This window comes from Clytia hemisphaerica, unplaced genomic scaffold, assembly GCF_902728285.1.
Source record: "Clytia hemisphaerica strain Z4C2 unplaced genomic scaffold, Clytia hemisphaerica genome assembly, whole genome shotgun sequence".
In the NCBI taxonomy this organism is placed as follows: Eukaryota; Metazoa; Cnidaria; class Hydrozoa; order Leptothecata; family Clytiidae; genus Clytia; species Clytia hemisphaerica.
In genome coordinates this window covers 766,900-789,289 of record NW_027103564.1, presented here as the reverse complement: position 1 = coordinate 789,289, position 22,390 = coordinate 766,900, and the positions used below count along the sequence as shown (strand labels likewise).

The window sequence follows — 22,390 nt, the reverse complement described above, 5'->3', positions numbered from 1 at the left end:
TGGTACTCGATGTAGAAATTTTCTTCCGACACGCTAAAGCTCTGAAGGTCGGGAAAATTATAAACATCTGGAACCTTTGGATTACGGAATTTCTCCTGACCGCGTTCGTAAAATTTAGAAAGAGTCTGGGGACGGTAAAAAGTTACTAGTGCCCCGAACTAAGAGTACACATGCAAAAAAATTTCCCGTGCGATTTCTAAATAGTGCTCCGAACTGAAAAATGTAAACAAAGCAGGACGGGAACTAAAAATTTATTGAGAGCGGCTCTAAACCCAAACCCAATTACAGTTCAATTTATAGCAATAAAATGCGAATTCTTTGCTGCTACTAGAATAAATAAGTTTGTCTCCTCACATCGAATGACAATTTCACCTATTCAAGATCTTTTACTGCCTACAGAAAGTAAACAAGCAATGTCACGAACCAAACAATTAGAAGAGAGTGGCCATGAGCCAAATTTCCCTCAATCTAGTCCAATTTATACAGCAATATGTGAACTTTTTGCTATTTCCAAAATCACTAAGCTTGCCTCAACACACCAAATGAAAATTACACCTGCACTAGATCTTTCACTACCTGAAATATGCATGTCAGCCTCTAAAAATAGAGTTTGGCGAAACAGGCAAAGATGGTCCTATTACCAAAAAATAAAAGCTTTTTCCCCAAGATACTGATACAATATATGGGAACCTCCCTCCAACTTTGTTATTGGTGAAGGAGGATTCTGGCTTTTCTAAATAAACAACACACAGGTCATGATCAACAAGTTTGTTGATGTCGGTTGGGGTTGGGCAGTCCGCTGCTCTGCATGGAGGGCGGTCGACAGGCTCTAAAGGTCTAAATTGGAATGCAGCAGTTTAAAATTCCAGCATAAAAATTATTGGTAAAACTAAACAAAACATACCTGATATGCTTTCTTTGATTTGGCCTTTGAAAATATAACCAGTCAACCACCAAAAACAAATAAATAACAAAAGATAATAATCATGCAATGTCAAGCATTTTTAACTTGGTGCACTTACTAAGAAATTACACTAGGTACTAAATATAATACTGAAAAAGTAATGAAACTGTCAAGTTTCAATAAATCCACCAAAATAAACCAAAAACAGCCAACAATCGAAGGTTTGAATATTTCTCAAGCCTTCTCAGGCAGCAGAGATTTTCATGCTAAATTCAGTCGGGTGCAACCGATAGTCAAGCAAAAAGTGTAAGGACGGCTAGACACGACTGTGATGCGGTACATCAAACGATGACTACTATAGGTCTCCGATGGTATATTGGTCCGCTCCTTTAGAGCTTTAGCGTGGGCGGCCGCCAATACGCCATCGGAATATCAGATAAGGGTTCCGAAGCTGGCGGTTCTGGGACGCCAAAGTGCTCATAGCTGAAAAGCAAACAAATAACTTTATACATTGGAGTCTCCCAGACCATTTTTCATGACGTTTTAGCGTTCTGTTATCTGACGCTGCCCCTCTTGAAATTTTGGTAAAAACAGCCTTTCTTATGAAAAATCAGTAGAAAAAGTGCCCTTTTTGACTAGCAACAGCCGTTGCCCTGCCTTTCTAAAATAATGGTCTGTCTCCATAACTTGACCACGCACAAGGAACACAAATACAATGAAAATAACTAAAATGATGCAGAAATTGTCAGTTTACCATAAGCTTTGGTAGGCGTCATTCATGTATCGAAAAGCTTTCTCAGTCATAGTAGGTTCTGGAGCTGGCTGTTCTGGGACCCAAAAGCAATCAAAACTAAAAATTAAAAAGTACAAAAAAGTACTGAACATGTTAGATTATTTTCAGATTACAATCGACTCTCACTAATTCGAGCTTTTATGGTAAATCTGATATTTTTTTCAAACTACAGAGGGATTCGATGTATATAAATTTTTTTAAAGTTTTTATTTTATGAGATTTTCTTCTTGACGAATAATATAAAGTTCGAATTGACGAGGGTTCACTTGAATTTAAAACTCAACATTTGTAGCTCTCAAAAGTTGTCTTTATTAATAAAAAAATTCAATATTATCTTAGGGATAGAGATTTTTTATTATTATATCAATGATTCTTACCGAACATCTTTCGCGAAGTCGCAAGTTTTCTGACTGAAATAATCCAGCCAGTTGTCTCCCTCTCGAAGGTCATCTTGGTGTGATGATTGGGAGCTATAACGAAATCGAATAGAAAACTTTAAAAACATTAAAGGAAAACAATTCTGACGGAAAGAAAATTCGCAGACTCACCAAAATTCCGCTAAATGAAATTCCTGTCAAAAATTTAGTTTTTCCAGCAGCCGCCAAATTAATGCCAATACAAATTTACGTGATTTTTCTGGGCTATTCTACCCAATACGTCACTCACGTCCAATAAGCTTTTGAAAGAGTGACGTAGTGTCAGAAGACTTTGTAAGGATGCATTTTCCTGAAAAAGGGCTTTGCTTCGTTATGTCAAATAATAGTCCAATTTTAAATCTTAGGGGAGGGGTAAATACGTGCATTCATTCTGAACAGGGCAATTGACAGGCGCTTTGTACACCCCTGTGTCACTGACACGGTGAAATTCCCTACCCATTGGAGAATTTGGCCAGAATTTCGTCCCCGGTGGGAAACATATCCTACAATTTTAGCACCACTGGGAAATTTAATTTCTTTTATCCCCTTTTAAAATTCAATTTGAAAATCCCCCACTGGACTTCTTCTTCTATCCCCATTGGGATCTCGCTGTAGGAAAAAAATTCAACTGGGCTGTGAGGCAGGGGTGTCTCTGTTAACAGGCAATAGTTCATCAGAGCTATGTTTGTTTACCATGTTTGTTTTCAGCCAAAATATTCATTTCCGTTTGATTCTTTCCAACGCCAACGGTGCCAAAGTTTCTATTTAGGACCCATTTCTAGACTCACTATCGAAGTTTGAATTTTTGAATTTGCCGATCAGAAAAGTCTTTTTTTTTTAACTTTAAAATAACATGATAACAGTTGGCCATCAATTTTCTTATGGGCACGGTAAACCTCTGAATACCCATGGAAATTAACCATCTGAGGAAAATAGGCCTCCCGCGGAAAATCCAGCAAGAATGTTGTTGTGCGCCAGAAAGTCAAAATGATTTTCAGTTAAAATTTTTAACTGAAACACGAGAACAACTCAAAGAGCAAAGCGCAATTGAAAAATAAGAAAATTTCAGTAAAAATTTATGAAAGTGCTTATTTTAAAGAAAAGCTTGTAGATAAAATCAGATAAAGAATATTACCAAAATCCCTTAATGAGTTCATGCACTTGGTTGATCACCCAGTTGTAAACCTGCTGCATCCACGTTTGCCAAGCTTCTGGCTCTTGAGTAGAGCTATTAATGTCAGGATCAATACGTCTATAAAAACTATAAAAAAAAGAAACTGTGAAACTTAACTCCATCAGTGCTGTGTGCTGGAGCTAAAGCAAAATGGGTCATGTTTGGGTTCGTTGGAAAGCTCTTTTCAAGATCTATCTTTTAAGTGTGCCACTTTTTATCAATCAGAATTACCGGTAGCCGAAAGAAAATTTCATCACCCTCTTGGAGGAATGCAACGAAAGATAATTTATTTATCTTTATGAGTACTTCTAAGGTCCAGAATAGTAGGGGCGAGGTCTGAAATGTTTTCAAAATCTCATAAACGGTTGGGTGAATAAAAGGGGGGCGGGGGTACGAAAAAAAACCCCAAAATAAGGTAACAAGAGCCGCAAAGATGCGGATAAATATTTCCTTTACAAATGTTAGAATAATAATTAATGTCCTCAAGTCCCTAAGAATTTCAAAATTCCATTTATGTTATTGTCGGTATTTACAGGATTATTCATAAGATGACTGTAGGTTCAAAGCTACGGATCACGGAATATATATTATATATATATTCTTGTTCCCAAGAAGGTCCTCTTTCAAATGAAACTAAAATTTTTCGATTACGACGATTTTTTAATTGCCGATGACGTCATCGATGACGTCATTTTTTGAGCTATTTTCCTTTATAGCTTCTCAAATATTGATTTTCAGGTATATGCTGTGATATTTTTTGGAATCCTTGGATAAATCTCTCTAATATATATAAGCTTCTAATTTTCACTTTCATTTTCAAGCCCCAGCGAAAGTGATGACGTCACATGGAGACCAGCAAAATGGTCAACAATTTTCTCACCACTCGTTTTTGTGATCTTATAAACCTAATTGATCATTTAAAAAAGTTAGATTGCTTTTAACAACTCTGTGCACACTGGGAAACATTTCATAATCTGAAAGAATGTCGATAGGAAAAAATTCCCCTAACAGAAGCCATTTTATGATTTTCAAAAGCATGCTGCAAGAGCAAAAAATGTCACATACTTGGAAACAATCAAAATTTTCAAAAAAATGTCAGAAAATAAAATAAATTGTCATGCCAGGAAATCACTTGAGTTTTCTTCAGTTCACGACAAAACTTTTCCACGTTTTGAATGCACGTGTAATAAAATCTCCAAATTTATCACAAAAGTTTCCACGTTTTAAATATACATACTGTCAACTGCTTTAACTTGGGACGATTGGTCGAAACATGGGACTGTTTGATATCCGGTCTGTATTTTCACTAACTTGTTAAATCTCTTTAACAACAAATTTGTTTTGATAACTCCACCAAGTTTATCAATCATACTTCCTTTCATAACATGTCACGATAACTTTCACTGATAGCGACGATTGGAGAATTAGAGAACGGCCGCTGCCTAACCACCTATCGCCTGATGGGATTAACAAATAACGCGCGTGTGTAACTTGCCGCCCATTTTTTTAATACGCCGTTCATTAACTCGAATCAAATGACTTTGGAGGTTCGGTGAAATGGTGGCCAAATTGCCGTCCCATGTTTTGTCAGATAGTCCCAAGTTGGAGCAGTTGACGGTAAGAAAATCACCAAATTCACGACAAAAGTTTTCCACGTTTTAAAATGCACGCGGGGAAGAAAATCTCCAAGTTCAAGAAAAATTTTAATTGTACATGTGAGGTGATTTCAAATTATTTACATCCATATTCAATGCAATAAACCTTTTAAGAAGTATAACATAACATTCTTCATATTGGGGCCGTGGTGTTCCGAATTCGGTTATCAGCTAAATCAGTTAAATTTATAACCGCAACGAGTTTTCACTATCTGTCACTAACCCCAGCAGTTAATTCATTGTTGTAGATAAAAAAACCAAGGGAATTTTAATCATTAACCAGTCAATTTTGCTCCATGTTTACATTTTTAGCTACTGTAAAATCAGTTCATCAACCATTCCCATTGTTGCATTGTCGGCTTGCATTCGTTGGGTGCAAACTTTTTTCATATTGCAAGTATGTAATTTTTCAGGTATAACATGGTCAGATTTATTCAGTCACTTGCCTTCGTACGATTTATGTAAATATACAAACAAAATTGAAGTTAGTTTGTTGTGAAAGTTGATAAAATGTCCTGTTTTTCCAAGACCAAGAAGAGATTGTATATCATCTCTCATTCTAGCTCATTCCAAACCAACAGAATGTAAACGAAACATCAAATCCAGAAAGTAATATTAAGAAAAGATCACTATCGATCATTCCTTGTGACAATCGTACAAAAATCATAATCCAATTCAACTCATCAAAGCATATAAACCAAAGCAAAGAAAAGTAGCGAAAGAGCAAAAGTTGTTGTCTATTTTCTGCCATCTTTGTTTTGACAGTTAGAAATAAAGCAGTATGGTCCGATCAACAATACGCTTCTGAAACGGCCGACGTTGCCCGGTCGACAAGGAGAATAGAGCGCCGTACGGATATTTACCACAGACGTTTCTCGAAGAAATGACGTCTTCCGCCTCGAAAAAAGAACATCCTACTGTTTTTACCGCCGGAGCTTGATTTAAAAAGAGACTCATGTACAAACACACGAAATTGACCAAAACCGAGCGTTAGACTTGGAGAAGAAGAAGAAGAAGGAGAAGAAATTTTACCGTTTTAACAAATATTTCCTATATAGATAGGAAATATTTAATAAACCAGCTGCGCTGGAAGCTCCGGCTTAAGAGATTAAAAGATGTGAAAGATGAGCTTGTTGAGTTAGTTGTGTTAGAACGTTGCCCACAAACTGCTAATCAGAACAGATCAGAAAGCAAAGTAATAATTCTATTGCAGAGCGAGTATGAGAAATAATCTTAACGAATAAATAAACCAGCTGGTAGTTTAGCTCTTCTAGTGATTACATATGCACTTTCTTGCCTAAGAACCACCCCACCCCCCCGCCCACTCAACCTCGACTAAAAAGTTCAAAATTGGAGCTAAAGGAGATAAACATTTAGAAGTCAATATTTCCAAGTTCTTGATTTGATTGTCCAGATAAAATTTCGGGGAGAAAAATAGCCTAAATTAGAGGCCACGGGCTTTTAGCTAAGCATTATTTTTTCTGTTGGGATAATACTTGGGGGAGAGTAGGATAAACCAATTAAAATGGTACAATAGTGTGTATGTAATAAATAGTGGTATACTTGGAAAAAAACCTGTTTTGGGTTTGAAAAATCTTCAAAAGGAACCGTCACCCCAGCCAATGAAATTACGACAAAGTCCAAAAAATATCATTTCCGGTTATAACACTGTGAAAATCAAATTACACAGGAATTGTGTTTTATTATCCTTTACTGAATTCCCATAGTGATATGTTTGTAAAAAATCTGTGTCGGGTTTGAAAAATCAAAGGAACGGTCGCCAGCCGCGATGAAATTACAGGAATTGTGTTTTAGTATCCTTTATTGAATTCTCATAGTGATATGTTTGTAAAATATCTGTGTTGGGTTTGAAAAATCAAAGGAACGGTCGCCAGCCGCGATGAAATTACCCTCAACTGCTCCAACTTGGGACTATCTTACGCAACATGGGACGGCCATTCCACCAGCATTTCACCAAACCTCAAAAATCATTAGATTTGAGTTTAATGAACCGCGTATTAAAAAATACCTGATTTCTCTTTCAATTTTACAGTAAGTGAAAATACAGACCAGATATCAACAAGTTCCATGTTGCGTACACTCATCCCAAGTTGGAGCAGTTGACGGTACGATACAGAGTTAAAAAACAATCATTTTCAGCCGCCATAATACAGTGAAATTTCTCCGATCTTGTTCAAACTTACACAGGAATTGTGTTTTAGTACCGTGAGAAAGGGTAACTTGCATCAGTGGAGGCTAACATGCATAGCCCTCAAATGAATGACCTGGCTGGTCATTAAAATACACATACGCAGCTCCGCTGGCAGCTCTACTCTACTATTTTGTTTGATTTATTTTTGTATTTTAATGACCAGCCGGGTCTTTCATTTGAGGGATATGCATGTTAGCATCCACTGATGCAAGTTACCCTTTTTCTCGGTATCCTTTACTGAATTCTCATAGTGATATGTTTGTAAAAAATCTTTGTCGGGTTTGAAAAATCAAAAGGAACGGTCGCCAGCCTCGATGAAATTACGACAAAGTCCAAAAACGATCATTTTCAGCCATAATACTGTGAAAATTTCTCCAATCTTGTTCAAACTTACACAGGAATTGTGTTTTAGTATCCTATACCGAATTTTCATAGTGATATGTTTGTAAAATATCTGTGTCGGGTTTGAAAAATCAAAAGGAATGGTCGCCAGCCGCGACGAAATTACAACAAAGTCCAAAACGATCATTTTCAGCCATAATACTGTGAAAATTTCTCCGATCTTGTTCAAATTTACACAGGAATTGTGTTTTAGTATCCTTTACTGAATTTTCATAGTGATGTGTTTGTAAAAAATCTGTGTCGGGTTTGAAAATCAAAAGGAACGGTCGCCAGCCGCGATGAAATTACAACAAAGTCCAAAAATGATAATTTTCAGCCATAACACTGTCTGACTGTGAAAATTTCTCCAATCTTGTTAAAATTTACACAGGAACTGTGTTTCATTATCCTTTATTGAATTCTCATAGTGATATGTTTGTAAAAAATCTGTGTCGGGTTTGAAAAATCAAAAGGAACGGTCGCCAGCCGATGATGAATACAACAATAACAAAGTCCAAAACAGGATCATTTTCAGCCATACATAACACCACAAAAAATACTGTGTATCAATGGCTGTGTGTTTGAAAGTTTCATTGTCAAGTTTGAAAATCCAAAAGGGACAACCACCAATTAGATGACCAAAAGTCCACAATAGATCATTTTTACAGCATAAAATCATGAGAAACACACGTATTTGAATTCAGTATACAATAGCAGTACAACGTACAACGCAACATCAAACTTCTCATAAATCATGTTCAAAACATCATGAATAAGGATGAAAATGATCAATTTTTCACTGAGATTTGTCAGTATTCACAGCTCACCAGTCCACGACCTTCCGATAGCCATCTTTTTCTAATATTTTCGGCCAATCAAATCACAGTATTATCGGAATCAGTGATCCGTTTTTGTTAAATCGGAATAGATCATCGGATTAGATAAACAGACAAAAAATGTCTTGACGACCCTTCTTGTCGGAAGAGAGAATTAAAGGCTCCTAGGCCGGAGCAATTATAAGCTTAAAAGCAGGTTATTTAGAGCAAATTCAGCTTGCGAGCTGATATATTTTACAATGTAAATAAACAGGGGGGTTGAACAACCATTAAAAGAGTGCTCAATACTATTCGTAGAGCGAATTCAATAAAGTTGTATTCCAAAAATGTAACATGGTGATTTTTGGAATACAGTGAAATGTGGGTTAGTGTCCGCTAATTAGAAGTGTCCGCCTTTTAGAGTGCCCGTTAATTAGAGGTTTTACTGTACAACTTTATTAAACAGGAGGTACACGATAAGAACAATAATAACGGATAAAAACCGGTCGGGACGTTTATTCGGGACCTTAGAGTAAGCTATTAAATCTCTTACCGCATAATTTTATTAATAGAGTCATACTCCATTAGGTACACTACCGCAAAAGTAACCAGACACACTAGCATAGCTAGAAGTGCACCTTTAATATGTGTCTGGAAATTAGGCTGAGCCACTGATATCGATATGGCTTCACTGAAAAAGAAAAGAAAAAAAACAAATTTAAACTCTAGGTAATATCTATTCTTAGAAATTAATTTATACCGTCTGAATGTTTAAAAGTTTTGTTTTTAAATAAGAGTGATATCGTTTGCTTACTCATCAATTTTATTAATTCACAAGCTTTTTCACATTGGATTGACACGGATGTGGAACAAGGTTGATCAGGAAGAGGAAAAGAGAAACATTTTTTTGCTTATATCAGCATAATATACAGCAATAGGCAGTCACTGTCCTTATATGAAATATTGTCTGATATGAAACGGGAACACTTATGTAAAAATAAAACCTTTAATAATCAAGCGCTTTTTGCGATTTTTCCAAGTTACATGGAAAGCTGAATTTCTCAATGATCTCATTGATTGACCATTCTCCTTGCAAGGAAGTGCTAAGCTTAGAGGACAGAATATAATGGTTAAGAGTCTTCACTAAGCAAGCAGTATGGACAATTACCACCCTACAGAACTGTAAGACAGAAATGAAACATATAGAATTTTTTACGTTTCCGTGTTCACTGGGTTGATATTTTCTCTATCTGTGACGTTTGTGGTATTGGTCAATGAATGGGAAGAAACTTCACCAGCATTTAAGTTTAGCATGCTGGTATTGACAGCACTTGTAAGGTTGACAACACTTGCCGCCACATTTTTGTTTAATGCTTGCGTATGGTCCAGATCGAGGGCGGGCTTCTGGCTACCCCGTCGTGTTTTGTGTAGCTGAAAGAGAGTAGAAATTAATCATATAATCTATACATCTCAGATTCTTTAGTAGATATTTTTCATAAAAACGTCACTGTTTATTATTGCTGACGGTACGTCAGCACTTTTACCGTCCTCGATTTTGCGGGTCAGAATTGCGGGTTTTTCCAAATCGCTTCAGTCACTCTACCGTCCTCAAAAGTGCAAATACATAAACTCTCTGTTGCCTTTGCGACCACAGTTTACATGTCAAAGAAAGTGCCCAAGATGCGTTACCCCTGGTAAACCCTTTCTCTTTTCAATGCGAAATGATCGACTCTCAGTTGACACAACTCGAGAAGAGTTCACTTCAAAGAGGGGGACTTTTTTCTGGGACACCCGGTATCTTTACTCTTCTCATACCAAAGCTAATTTTCAAAGCATGTCTTGTTAAAACTTCAGGGGTTAATGAGTTCATTAGTCCTTATTATGCTGCAAGTGTTTTCAAGGATCTAAATAATGTCCTCTTAAAAATCATATACCTCAAAAGAATTTGGAAATTTCATGACTATACTGTAATCTACAAGAAATTGAATTTTATACTAAAATGTCCAAAATAGACAAAGTTTGAAATTACTAATTGAAATTTTTAAATTGCCAATTTTCTGTCCTGGCCCAATTTGGGTAAGGCCTAAATCTTAGGGTAGGGACCTGAAAAATAATCCCTACCTCATTTTTCAGTTATATTTACTTTCCTAGACCCCCAACACATATTTTAAAAGGGTTGCCAGACTTTAAAAGGCAAAATCAATTTTTAACATAGGACCCAATGTTACGGTGCATTTCGAGGGTCTCAAAAAACCTACCATCAAAGGCGGCACATGCCGTGGGTCAGACCATATGAGAACCCCCCGGATTGACATTCATTAACTCTTCCACGCTATCTGGCTGGATGGAATGTTCATTCTTAGTGGTTCGTTACTAAAGTAAGACTAGTGTTTAAGATGTATTGTTGTATACCTGCAGGCAAAAACATCCATTGAAAAGCCTCGGTGATGTATATATGCAACTAGGCTTCGCTTCGTTGGATATTACATCACCTCGGGTTAAGAAGTCTTAATAACCAACTTAACTATTGAATATCTGGTTAATATTTACCTCTTGAATGGAGTTCATTGCTTTTGATAATGATAATAAGTGAAATAAATGTTTAGGTCTCGTTGGATGATATATAGGTGGTATTGGTTTGATGCTTAGTAGTAGAGTAAGGTCTTTGTCTTTGTAGTAAATCTTTGTTTGGTTGTGTGTTTGTGTGGGAATGTTGGAGACCAAAAGTGTGAATGGACTTTAGTTTAAGGGTGTTGTATTGTAACTTACACCAGTTCACTAATGACGTCAAATATGTACTGCTAACAAATTGCCAATGACGTCAAATTATGTTTTTAAGAAATTTGACGTCAAAAAGTGAGTTTAAGAAAAAAAAATTATATAACCTCGTTTGCATGTTATATTCGTTACCATTGGCAATAGAAATTCAAAATAGCCAATACACGGGCTGCAAAAATTATATCAATGCAGTCAAAACATGTGATTACTCGAAAAAGTCCACGTGATTTTATTCCCGTGTCACTTGCTTTACAAAAAAAAGCTGATAAATTTATTAGTGTCAATAAATTCGAACCAATCAGAAATAAATGTCATATTCTTGATATGCGTAAGTCATTTTTCTAGCGGAAAACCCTAAAAAAGCCGGGATTTGACCCCTCTCTGTTACTAAAAATAGAAACACGGAGGTCAAAAACCGGCTTTTTTGGGTGCTTCCGTTAAAAAATATGACCTTATCTTTACTTACGCATATCGAGAATAACAAGCACATAAAAATTTTTAGTTTTAGTTTTATTTTTAGAGTAAAAGCGTGATTTTTCTTCAGACTTTAATGTTGCAATCTGTGTATTCTTCGTGAGCTTTCATAAGCGGGTGTACAGTTCGGTTGGGTTCGGTTGGGAAATAATTAGGTTAAGTCCTAAGGGTTGCCGCCCCCTACTATGATGAATCATTTTGGTGTGGAGATTTTTATGCGAGTTTAACGTGGAGGATTCAAGATGTGGAGTTTAAAGCCCGAAGATGCTAGAAAGGAAACTCTTTGATGGGAATTAAGAAGCCACTTATTTCCAATCCAAAACGCATGATCATCATGGTTTTCACACAAACGTCGGATTGAAAGTAAAATCTATTTAGTTTGAAAAATGAGTTGAGAAAAAACAAAAAAAAGCGCCAGATTCTTTAGGTTTCATTTTTCTTGCTTCAAACATGTTGGAGGTTTCATTCCTCTAGTCTTTCGGACTTTAAACTCTAAAGCAACTATGGTTATTATGCCATGAGCCCCCAGCCTGAATGAAACCTTAAAGTTTTAAAGCATAATTGAAAGCAGCTCATGAAAAATTTACCTGACGCAATTAATAATATGCTTTTGATTCAACATAATTTCATTCAAGTCCCCCCCCATTCAATAGCAATACATAGTCTAAGTGTTGAGCCCTTTTTGGACCTACCTTAAGGTAGTCCTTCAAATTAACCCTTGTCCGTTCGTCCGTTCGTTCGTCTGTTCGTCTGTTGCCAGCTTTTCTCGGGATCGGCTCCTTAGTTTTTTCTAATTTTTTTGCACAATGATGCAAAATGGCAAAGCCCAAAATGTGACGGAACCCGATTTTCGAAAAAAAAAATTTTCCAACCGAAAATGGCGGAAATATGCTGGAAAAACTGGTTTTCGGCATTTTCTCGAGATTTTATCATTAGTTTTTGCTGATTGTTTGCTCAAAGATGCGTAGTAACAATGCCCAAAACATGGTCGAGTCCGATTTATGAGAATTCCGGCGGAAAATGCCTGAAATACGGAAATCGCCGTTTTTCTAGACTTTTTCCTTATAATTGGTTGTTTTTTCATTCAAAAACATTATTAATAGCAATGCCCCACCATCAAGCATGTTTCAATTTTCAATAAAATTTGATTTTTGAAGCTGGAACTATTTTAAAAGTCGCCGGAACAACCTATTTTCGCCGGAAAGACAGTATTTCTTGAATTTCTCGAGTGCACTTTATATTTTTTATGAAATTTTGCACACTGATGCAATAATGACAATACCTAAAATGTGACGGAGCCCGATTTTCGAAAAATATGATGGAAAAACCGGTTTTTTGACATTTCTCGAATTTTCAATTTTTTCAATTTTTTTAATTTTTTCCAGTTGAAAATGCCGGAAATCGCCGTTTTTGCAGATTTTCATTGGATTTCTATTTTTATGTTTTTCACACAAAAACAATATTGATAACAATGCATGACATCAAGCATGATTCAATTGTCAATAAAACTGATTTTTGCGACCAGAACTTCCTATTTATTTTTTCCCTACAACCCTTCCAATCAATGACGAATTTATTGCGTTGTGTATTTTCGCTAAACGCTATATTTTCTGACTGATTTTTTTCATATTTCTTTTCGCATTGCTATCTAACTTTCATCATCAGGTAGGTCCATTCAGCATGTTGCTTGTTTCTTTTTGTATCAAACTAGGAATTTGAACGATTTAGGTTACATCTGAGACGGCGTGCTATAAATGCAAATTATCTGAAAGTATTATCTTAGGGCTCAACCTGGGGGGTACTACCCTTGCTGACCGACGGGCCGTCGTTCGAAAAATGAACCCTAAGTGGGACTCGTTTTTTTCAATTTTAAGTGGGACTGAAATTCCAAAGTTTTCTCAAAATTTTCCATAATTTTTAAAAATTTCCCTAAAAAGGTACCCTACGGTACGGGTGACTGATTTTTCTTTTTGGTGTTTTTGCGACCCTACCTGGGACTCATGGAGGTGAAAAAAAGTACCCCTCGTGCCCCTTTTTTACCCAAGTACTTTCCCCCTCTTTGGGGGCTCAAAAGCAAGAAGTAGAGCTGGTAAAGACCTCGACCAACCCATAATACATTAATGCTTTTGAACTTCTAAAGTCACTTATTTAAGTTATTCAACTAATAATACTACCCCTTCACATTAGACCCTAATTGTCAAAAACAAGTAGACAAACCCTTATGAATGAAATCATCGAATTTGTGCACTAATGATTTTGAGCATCTAAAGTCAGTTTAAAGTAATATTAATACACGGATCTTTAACCTGAATCAAGAATCTGAAAGATATTACAGACCCGGCGGAATAACCGTAAAAGTGGGGAGGCTGGAGGCTCAAAATAAGATGAAATTCGCTAGGAATTTGAGAAAAAAATCTCATTTGCTCAAAAGTGGGTAGGCTGAAGGCTTCCGCCAGGCCTGAAATATTATTTGTTTTCAAGTTAAATTTGAAAATATAATTATTTTTGAAGAATTCAATTGGAAATAATGTGATATAAACATCATAGGATGACGATGAATAATCATAATTAGTTTTGAAATGAAACTCTGTGGATACCATTCATCACCTGTCATTGAGGATCAAATACAGCTGTACCGTCAACGTTCTGAAAATGTAGAACTGCTGTAGATGCTTTTGAATAAAAAGATGTCATAGTGCGAGCCACCATTCCTGTACACCCATGTGTCACAGACCCGGTGGACCCCCGCCCCAGTAGAAAAATTGGCCACAAATAAAAATCATCCCCAATGGAAAAATACCCTACAATTTCAACCCCACGCTCAATGATTTTATCCCCATTCGAAATTCGACGAGAAGAATTGCACTCCAAAACCATCCCCACTAAAATTTTTGAGCTGGAAACAATGGATTATCTATCCCCATTGGAATTTCGATAGAAATTTTCATTCCCACTGAGCGAAAAAGCTCCACCGGGGCACTGAGACAGGGGTGTCATTCCCTGAGCTCTATCAAGATGACTTTTCTTGGAAAGAAAATTTCAAAATGCAAAATAATCCAAGAAATGCCGGTCCGTAAAACAGCCATCTCTCTTGAAAGCCTTCCCATAAAGCAATTCTCTTTTTTTTTCTAATTTTAATTTCGTAAATTAGAACGAATCTTTTTAGTCTTCCTGAACTGGACTTTGAATGATCCATATCAATTATTGATACGATAATGACCGGTCTGTGAGGGCTGTTCTGAGAAATATTGCCCGAGGTCGACATGCGACTCTGGCCAGTGTAGGCCCGTCGTCGTGCAAAATGAACCAATCACGTTGCACAAATAGCCGTGTAGCCTGTTTGAAAAAGTAACTGCTTGATAAAAAATTTCACTGAACATCTTTTGAAAAGTCATTCATGTAAGTTGTTAAACTAGTTATTGCGGTATAATCAAATTATATTGTTGATTTTGAGACACTAAATCTTCGGGATGAAAAAAAGCAACAAGCAGTCGTATCAATGAAAACAAATCATCAAAATCTTTCTGCATAGATGCTTTTGATCGCCTACAATCAAGTTTTGATGTACATGATAATGCACTCAGGGTGCAAAGGTTTAGAGTATTAAGTATGCGAATGAAAGGATCAAAGCCATAAAACAGAACAAAAATGAAAATAATTCACCTTTTCCGTAATGCCTTATAGCTCCCAAAAGATTTGTTTCCGAACTTTTTATTTATTTTCACCGTCAAGCAATATATAGCTTACAAAGCACATGAGATTTACTGAAAAAATTTTTTGAGTCAAAGCTTCTATCTCAATCGAAGGAGTATATAGCACATGTAGTTATACGCTCTAACTTCTGTCAAGAGAGTTTTATGTCACTGTTAAGAGAGTCTGAAAAAAATCAAATTTCTGAGCTAAGTTTCATAAATGTTGATATCACTTATCTTTCTAGATCTTCTTCTGTATCCCAGCTGACACACAACGCTCTTTCAACGTTCATCTAACGTTCACAACGTCCATATTACGTTCACAATGTCCATATAACGTCAGATGAATGTTGAAACAACGTTGTGTGCCAGCTAGGATGTGTTTTGTTGTGTTTTCACCATCAAGCAAGTTTGACTTTAAGCCACCGGGGTTGACCTTGCCTTTGAAAACTAGACTACACCCCTTTCTCACAGACCCGCTGAGAACCCTTCCTACTGGAAAAATTGGCCAAGATATCGTCCACAGTGGAAAATTATATCCTAATTTTCGTCCCCGCTGAAAATAATCAGATAAGCGAATCCTCATTGCAAAATATTTTGTGATTTCTTCCATCCCCACTGGATTTCATGGCTCAAAAACAATGGAATTAAAATCCCCAGCCATAAGAAACATGGGACTATCAACAGTAGCGTGGTGGGTCGGCTAAATTTTGGACAAACTGGGGAGGCAATTTCAGGAAATTTTGATTTTGGCGCCTGGTATTAAAAGTAAGTATTACGCGAGCATGAAATTAGTAATAAGAAACGTCTTTTTTCGCCCTTTGTATTTCGGCACCCCCCCCCCCCAAAAAAAAAAAGAAAGTATTTAGTAATTCAATAACTAGTAATTCAAAAAAAATATTAGAGGGACATTATTGACGGCGCTGAACATACGCCGAAACCGTTAGTTTGTTCCGTTAGATTGGCTATCTTGAAAATCACACTATTCATTCATGATTTCAGGTTGAAGTTTACACCAAATTTGACGGAAAAAAGAATTCCCACATAGTATGGTATGGAATATTGTCACAATGGTGACTTAAGCAATTACTTATCACCTGCTCCATTCGTTAAGGAGCAAAAAGCAAAGGAATTATCGTCAAAGGTGTCAACGAATATCACCAACTCGGAATTTGTCATCGGTAGGTTGTAATAAAGTTAAAAATGTTTCAATGATTGCACCGATATACCGGGGAAAAATCAAAATATAATAGCCGCCTTCTTTTTCACTGTTCAACAAAAGATTGCACCGACATTCATAAATATACAAGTTAGCAAGAAGTATCAATATCGATAGTTTTTTCTAATCTAACTTATCAATGCGTATGAGAGCCATGTATAGGCCGGTCTCCACTTGCGCACGCTTCGATCGCACTTTTTCGAGCAAACCTTACACCCCATTGGTCGAAAGAATAATGAAGCAACTCCATTGGCGCGATCTGTGACATGACGGTTGAAAAAATTTGAAATGTGTTCAAGTTTTTTTTCGAGCGCGCGCTACATTTTTATGACGTAATCTTTTTTCCAAGCAAAAAGGATTGAAGCCAAAAGGTGTGATGGCAGCGCGCGCAAGTGGAGACCGGCCTTATCACTCTTAATTCAGGACTTTAGACAGCCATTCGATTTATCTCACTCGTTAGGATTCCGCCTATCAGATTCTGCTACGGTCGATTTTGATGTTAATATTCCGTTTTTTCATTTTTTTTCAGCGACTTAAAGATGGAAAACATCTTTGTTGACAAAAAATGGCGAATTGAAAATAGCTGGTAAGATTTTTTATACTAAATGAAACATCCGCGCACTTTATCACACAACTTTTTGAAAGCTAAACCCACAAACTTGCCCAAATTATAACAGTTTACCGTGAAGTCGGGTAACTTGCATCAGTGGAGGAAAACTTGCATAGACACCAAATGACTGACCAATCAAACCAGTAAAATTTCAAAATAAAAGAACTAAGTAGCCCCGCTCGCAGCTCTACTCTACCATTTTTGTTTTGATTTAACTTTTGTATTTTAATGACCAGCCAGGTCATTCATTTGAGGGCTACGCATATTAGCCTCCACTGATGCAAGTTACCCGACCTCACGGTATGAGAAAATTTCTTTCAACTGTAACTGTTTGATGAATGCAATATCCTTTTGGGCGTTATAACAGATTAGTCTAATAAATCAAGAAAATCTAAAATAACAAACTAGAAATTCACTATGCCCTCTTCCACAAAAACATCACTTAAACAAATATAAAGGTACATATTTTCTGTACGTTAATAATGTCAGGTCTGTCTTTAGAAATTAATAATAACTCTTTGAGTCTCAAATGAAATTTATTTGATGCGTGCCCAACAATTTTAAAGTCATTAATTGAGCAAAATATCTATTCCCTTTACTTTTAGGCTTTGGAGTCTCCGAATTCTTTGAAGATAGCCTTGATGGCCTTTTGAGTAGCTGATGTGGGACAACGTCTTACATGGCACATGAAATGATTCGAGGTCATCTTGGAGACAGTATCCGTTATGATGGCACTAAGTCAGACAATTGGAGTCTTGTAAGTTTATTTCAAATTTGACAGTTCTAGGTATTTTTTGTGCCATTTTATTAGAACATGAAGCTTGATTTTAACAAAAACCTAAGAACAATTAAAAAAATGCCTTTCTCAGAGAATAAGAAGAGTTTGAACCAAAATTTACTGGTTTCTATAAATAGAAATTTTATTACTTCTTACTTCTTCTTTAGCTCGTGCTCGCAGGTGCCAACATTTAGTGGTTAGGGCGAAGGCCAACCATATCCTTCTTTTTCTTTTTCTTCAAGACCTCTTTGCAGAACTCGTCTGCTGAACGACCATCGAGCACGTGAATTTCGAGTGTTTTGGTTGGTCGGCCACTTTTCTTGTCAGCGTTGTCGTTCAAAAGCAGTCTTTTGACGATGCTGGTGTTCTTTTGTCTTGCAATATGGCCAAGATAGTTTTGCTGCTGTCGTTTGACGTATTGAAGGATGTCTTCAGTCTTACAGACGCGTAAAACATCTTCACTTGACATGAAAAAGTGGAAATTTTGTTCATTGTTTTCATCGATTCTTCTTTCAAAGCCGCCTCTCACCATCTTACGAAGCATATTAATGTAGGTGGATCGGATTCGCTGTTGTTGTTGTTGAGTAATATTCCACGTTTGACAGGAATATGTCAACCGACTGTGCACCATTGTATTTAGGAGTCAATCTCTGCATCTCCTGTTGAAGGTTGATTGAAGTGTATGTCGTCTCCAAGATATCTGAACACTTCAACATTTTCGATGACTTGATCATTAAGAGTGACGATAGATTGAGGATACTCATCTTGGTTTTGAGACTTGAAATTTATTAACATCGTTTTGGTTTTCTTGGCGTTTATTTGGAGGTGAAAACGAAGAAATGTTTCATTGAGAGTTAGCAGTAGAAGCTTGAAAACATCATCTGGAGTTTGTGCTAATGATGTTGTTGTTTTATGATACAATGATTCGAGTAGATTTATTAGGGTAGACTCGACTTGCTCAGGAAATCTCTGGTAGATAGATTCGAAAAGCCAATTTCGCACAACGTGGTCGAACGCGGAGCTCAAATCGACGAATAGGAGATATAATGGCTTTTACGTTTTGTCCGAGATTTGTTGAAGTCTTTTTGTCATATATATGCTGTCTGCGGTTCCTCTACCACGTCTAAATCATTGCTGCTGGTCGAGCAGTTGTTCGTCATACTAGTCTTTAAGTCTATTCAAGTTATTATCATCATAACTTTACAAAGACTTGATCCTACTTATAAACCTCTGTACGATGATGGGTCTTTCGCACTTCCTTTAGCTTCTCCTTTCCATAAGGCAATAAGCTTTGAATGACCCCATGATGATGGTATAGATTTCGTCGTCCATTTTTAAAGAAGTATTAATTCGAGCTCTGATAATAGCGCGTTTGGCTGCATACTTGAAGAATTATACAGGAAGATCGTTTGAGGATTTACCATTCTTTAAAGATTTGAGGGTAGATACAATTTCGTTCTTTTTGGAGGGTCAAAATTGATGAACTTGCAGGTAATTTGTTGCACAATACATCAATATAATTTGGTATATCAATCAGTTCAATTTCATTATTTTATTCATTATTATCTTATTAAAATTTTTCACTTTTTTTTAGTGGCATCATCCTGAAGAGGTGCTGACTGGTAAGCGACCATATCCAGCATTTGAATGGAGAATAGTGATCAAATTAATCGAGAAAAAAAGTTTTGCCGAGAGACTGCCATCAGAAATTTCGTTGTCCCAAGGTAAACGCAAACAATTATTTTTCTTTCTTTCGAGGCTCACCTTGACTCTGTAAGGCAACACAATAAAAACGTCAACCACAATTATACGTATACAAGTATACGCCGATTGAAACGCCTCTAAACGTGGACCACGGCGTTCTTAGGTGATATCTAGTCAACAAGAAAATAAAGCGTTTATCAACACCTTTGGGATTCTAAACAAAACCTTTCGGAATTTCGAGTTTTTCCGTGTAAAAGATTGCGTTATGAATATCAAGAATTGAGAGTCAATACAAAAATACATTTTATTTCATTTTCACTTTAGAATGTCTTTATCTCCTCGGTCGCCTTTTGGAAAAAGATCCAAAGCAAAGGACATCAAAAGTGAGTCTTTCCAGCGAAATTTTAAGCCAAAATGTCAAAAAATGCTAAATTTTGACAAAAATCCACTTTTTGAGATTAGACCGTTTTTGGCCATTTTTGATCAACGAGTGATTCAAGAACCTTCAATTTTGGCCCTGTTTCACTTTAGTTTATCCTTTGGCCAATTGATATGAAGTTTTACAACTGGACACCTTTCCATCAATTCAATCAAGTCCCTGGCTGCTGTAATTCCCCTAACCTAATTTTACCTTGAGGAATACAGGGTCCATTCATTTTCCTTGAGGAAAACAGGGTCCATTTATTTTCCTTGAGGAACACAGGGTCCATTCATTTTTCTTGAGGAATACAGGGCTCGTCCGTTTTCCTTGATGAATACAGGGTCAATCCGTTTTCCTTGAGGACTACAGGGTTCATTCATTTTCCTTGAGGAATACAGGGTTCGTTCATTTTCCTTGAGGAATACAGGGATCATTCATTTTCCTTGAGGAATACAGGGTTCGTTCATTTTCCTTGAGGAATACATGGTCCATTAATTTCCTTGAGGAATACAGGGCTCACTCATTTTCCTTGAGGAATACAGGGCTCGTCCGTTTTCCTTGAGCAATACAGGGTTCATTCATTTTCCTTGAGGAATACAGGGATCATTCATTTTCCTTGAGGAATACAGGGTTCATTCATTTTCCTTGAGGAATACAGGGTTCGTTCATTTTCCTTGAGGAATACAGGGTCCATTAATTTTCCTTGAGGAATACAGGGCTCACTCATTTTCCTTGAGGAATACAGGGCTCGTCCGTTTTCCTTGAGGAATACAGGGCTCACTCATTTTCCTTGAGGAATACAGGGCTCACTCATTTTCCTTGAGGAATACAGGGTTCATTCATTTTCCTTAAGGAATACAGGGTTCATTCATTTTCCTTGAGGAATACAGGGATCATTCATTTTCCTTGAGGAATACAGGGCTCATTCATAAAAAATGCCTTAAAATTTTTGGTCCACTTCAGCTTAAGAGACGAAAGCTTGTAAAATTTTTGAATGTTATACCTCTAGCGCAAAACGATCCGTCGACTGGCACAAACACATCTCCAGTTTTTCATTGACCCGGTTGTGGCGCCACATTTTAATGATTAAACCGCCCATGGGAGTCTACTGCGCTTCTTCTGTTCGACTGGCCCCAAATTACGATTTCGCCGATTAAAGAGGTCCGTGGATTGTACCTGCACCCAAGTTGTTGACGTGTTTTTGGTTGAAGTTGAAATATTGGCCAATGTGACTGGACCATTTGCGTGGTCTACGCTCAGAATGGAGATCTCACAGGTCTTGCGAGGCACTATCGAGAAAAAAAGTTAAAAGTTGGAGTTACTGTCTATTTTTCAATTGAAACTTCATGAGGAGTAATCGAAAACTTTATTGAGAATGTTTTAGAATTCGGTTTTAATTTAGCCCTTTTCATAAATTGCATCACTTGCACTTTTTTCAAACTGTTGCTATGGTAATCGATTACCGGAGGAGTTTAAGTTCACTCTATTTAGCGGCAGATTTGAGGGGGCTCAGTTCAGCTGAACCCTTTTGGTAAATAAAAAATACAAAGAAAGGGAATCAAGCGAAATCTAGTTTTCTGATCGGAACTGATTTTTCTTCTCGTTCATCTCCATATTATTTTACCAGGGGTTGTATGCGATATTTCCGTGGTGCGCGCCACAAACTTAGCTTTTTCTGCGCTAAAAAATCTTTGGGTTATGAGTGTACGGTGTAGCTAGCTTTCCCGCACTGTAAAAAATCTTTGTTATGATTTTTTTGCGGGATTACTTATCTAGCCGCTTCTGTGCTAGGAAAATCTTTAATTTTGAACCTGGTTCAGAAAATGCATCCAGTGAAATGGCAAAAATGAGGTGGTTCAAGGAAATTTCTCGAAAACACTAGACCGAACCTGACCGATCGTTTTGAGCGTGAAAGATTTCCTACAAAAATAACTTTCAGTCGCATGTCGTCGCCGGCAGAATGTTGAAATGATTTGAAGCGTGGCCACTCGTACGGCAAACGACCTCAATTCTTTGCATGTGGATTGGTATACAATGTTTTTGATCCATTACTCTTAAACTTTCGGTATCCAGTAACAAATTTTACACTGACTTGTAGTCTGAAAAATTCTCATCACGAAAGAAAATTCATTAAAAACAGATTTAATTTCTTATTTTCCGGCACTTTAACTTTTTATCTAATTATGCCGTCGTGATGCCGTTATATTATTAGAATCGCTAGAATATTCTTAGCAAGAAAATATAGGTATCTTTTTGTCTGAGCGAGGTGTTCCCAAAATATAAGCGCCTAAAGTTTACATATTAATTAAACTCAAAACAAAATAATCTCGTCACATCGTGCTAATTATACAGATTTTTTTGATC

At 36.8% G+C, this 22,390-nt stretch overlaps 2 protein-coding genes across 2 annotated transcripts in view; one reads left to right on the top strand and one right to left on the bottom strand.

Annotated features, from left to right (window-relative positions):
* Positions 1-22,390, top strand: part of LOC136800913 (protein unc-13 homolog B-like) — a 79,556-nt gene that overhangs the window by 28,498 nt on the left and 28,668 nt on the right. Inside the window, exons 4-8 of the mRNA XM_067057523.1 lie at positions 16,297-16,475; positions 17,043-17,099; positions 17,729-17,880; positions 19,496-19,625; positions 19,930-19,988. The gene's annotated coding sequence lies outside the window, so the exon portion shown is untranslated. The remainder of the gene's footprint in view (positions 1-16,296; positions 16,476-17,042; positions 17,100-17,728; positions 17,881-19,495; positions 19,626-19,929; positions 19,989-22,390) is intronic.
* LOC136800912 (uncharacterized) lies at positions 1,243-11,087 on the bottom strand. Its single transcript, XM_067057522.1, has 7 exons — positions 10,901-11,087; positions 9,567-9,781; positions 8,904-9,041; positions 3,249-3,374; positions 2,075-2,167; positions 1,659-1,754; positions 1,243-1,387 (listed from the first exon to the last, which is right to left on the bottom strand). Exons 1-7 carry the CDS (start codon positions 10,916-10,918, stop codon positions 1,294-1,296), a joined length of 780 nt encoding a protein of 259 aa, XP_066913623.1. The 5' UTR covers positions 10,919-11,087; the 3' UTR covers positions 1,243-1,293.

Bases quoted from the DNA above. Each gene is read 5' to 3' on its own strand.
- LOC136800912 (XM_067057522.1), bottom strand. The intron at 2,168-3,248 runs GTAATATTCTTT...ATTTCGTTATAG, and splicing joins GAACTCATTAAGGGATTTTG to CTCCCAATCATCACACCAAG. The intron at 1,755-2,074 runs GTAAGAATCATT...TTTAATTTTTAG, and splicing joins GACTTCGCGAAAGATGTTCG to TTTTGATTGCTTTTGGGTCC.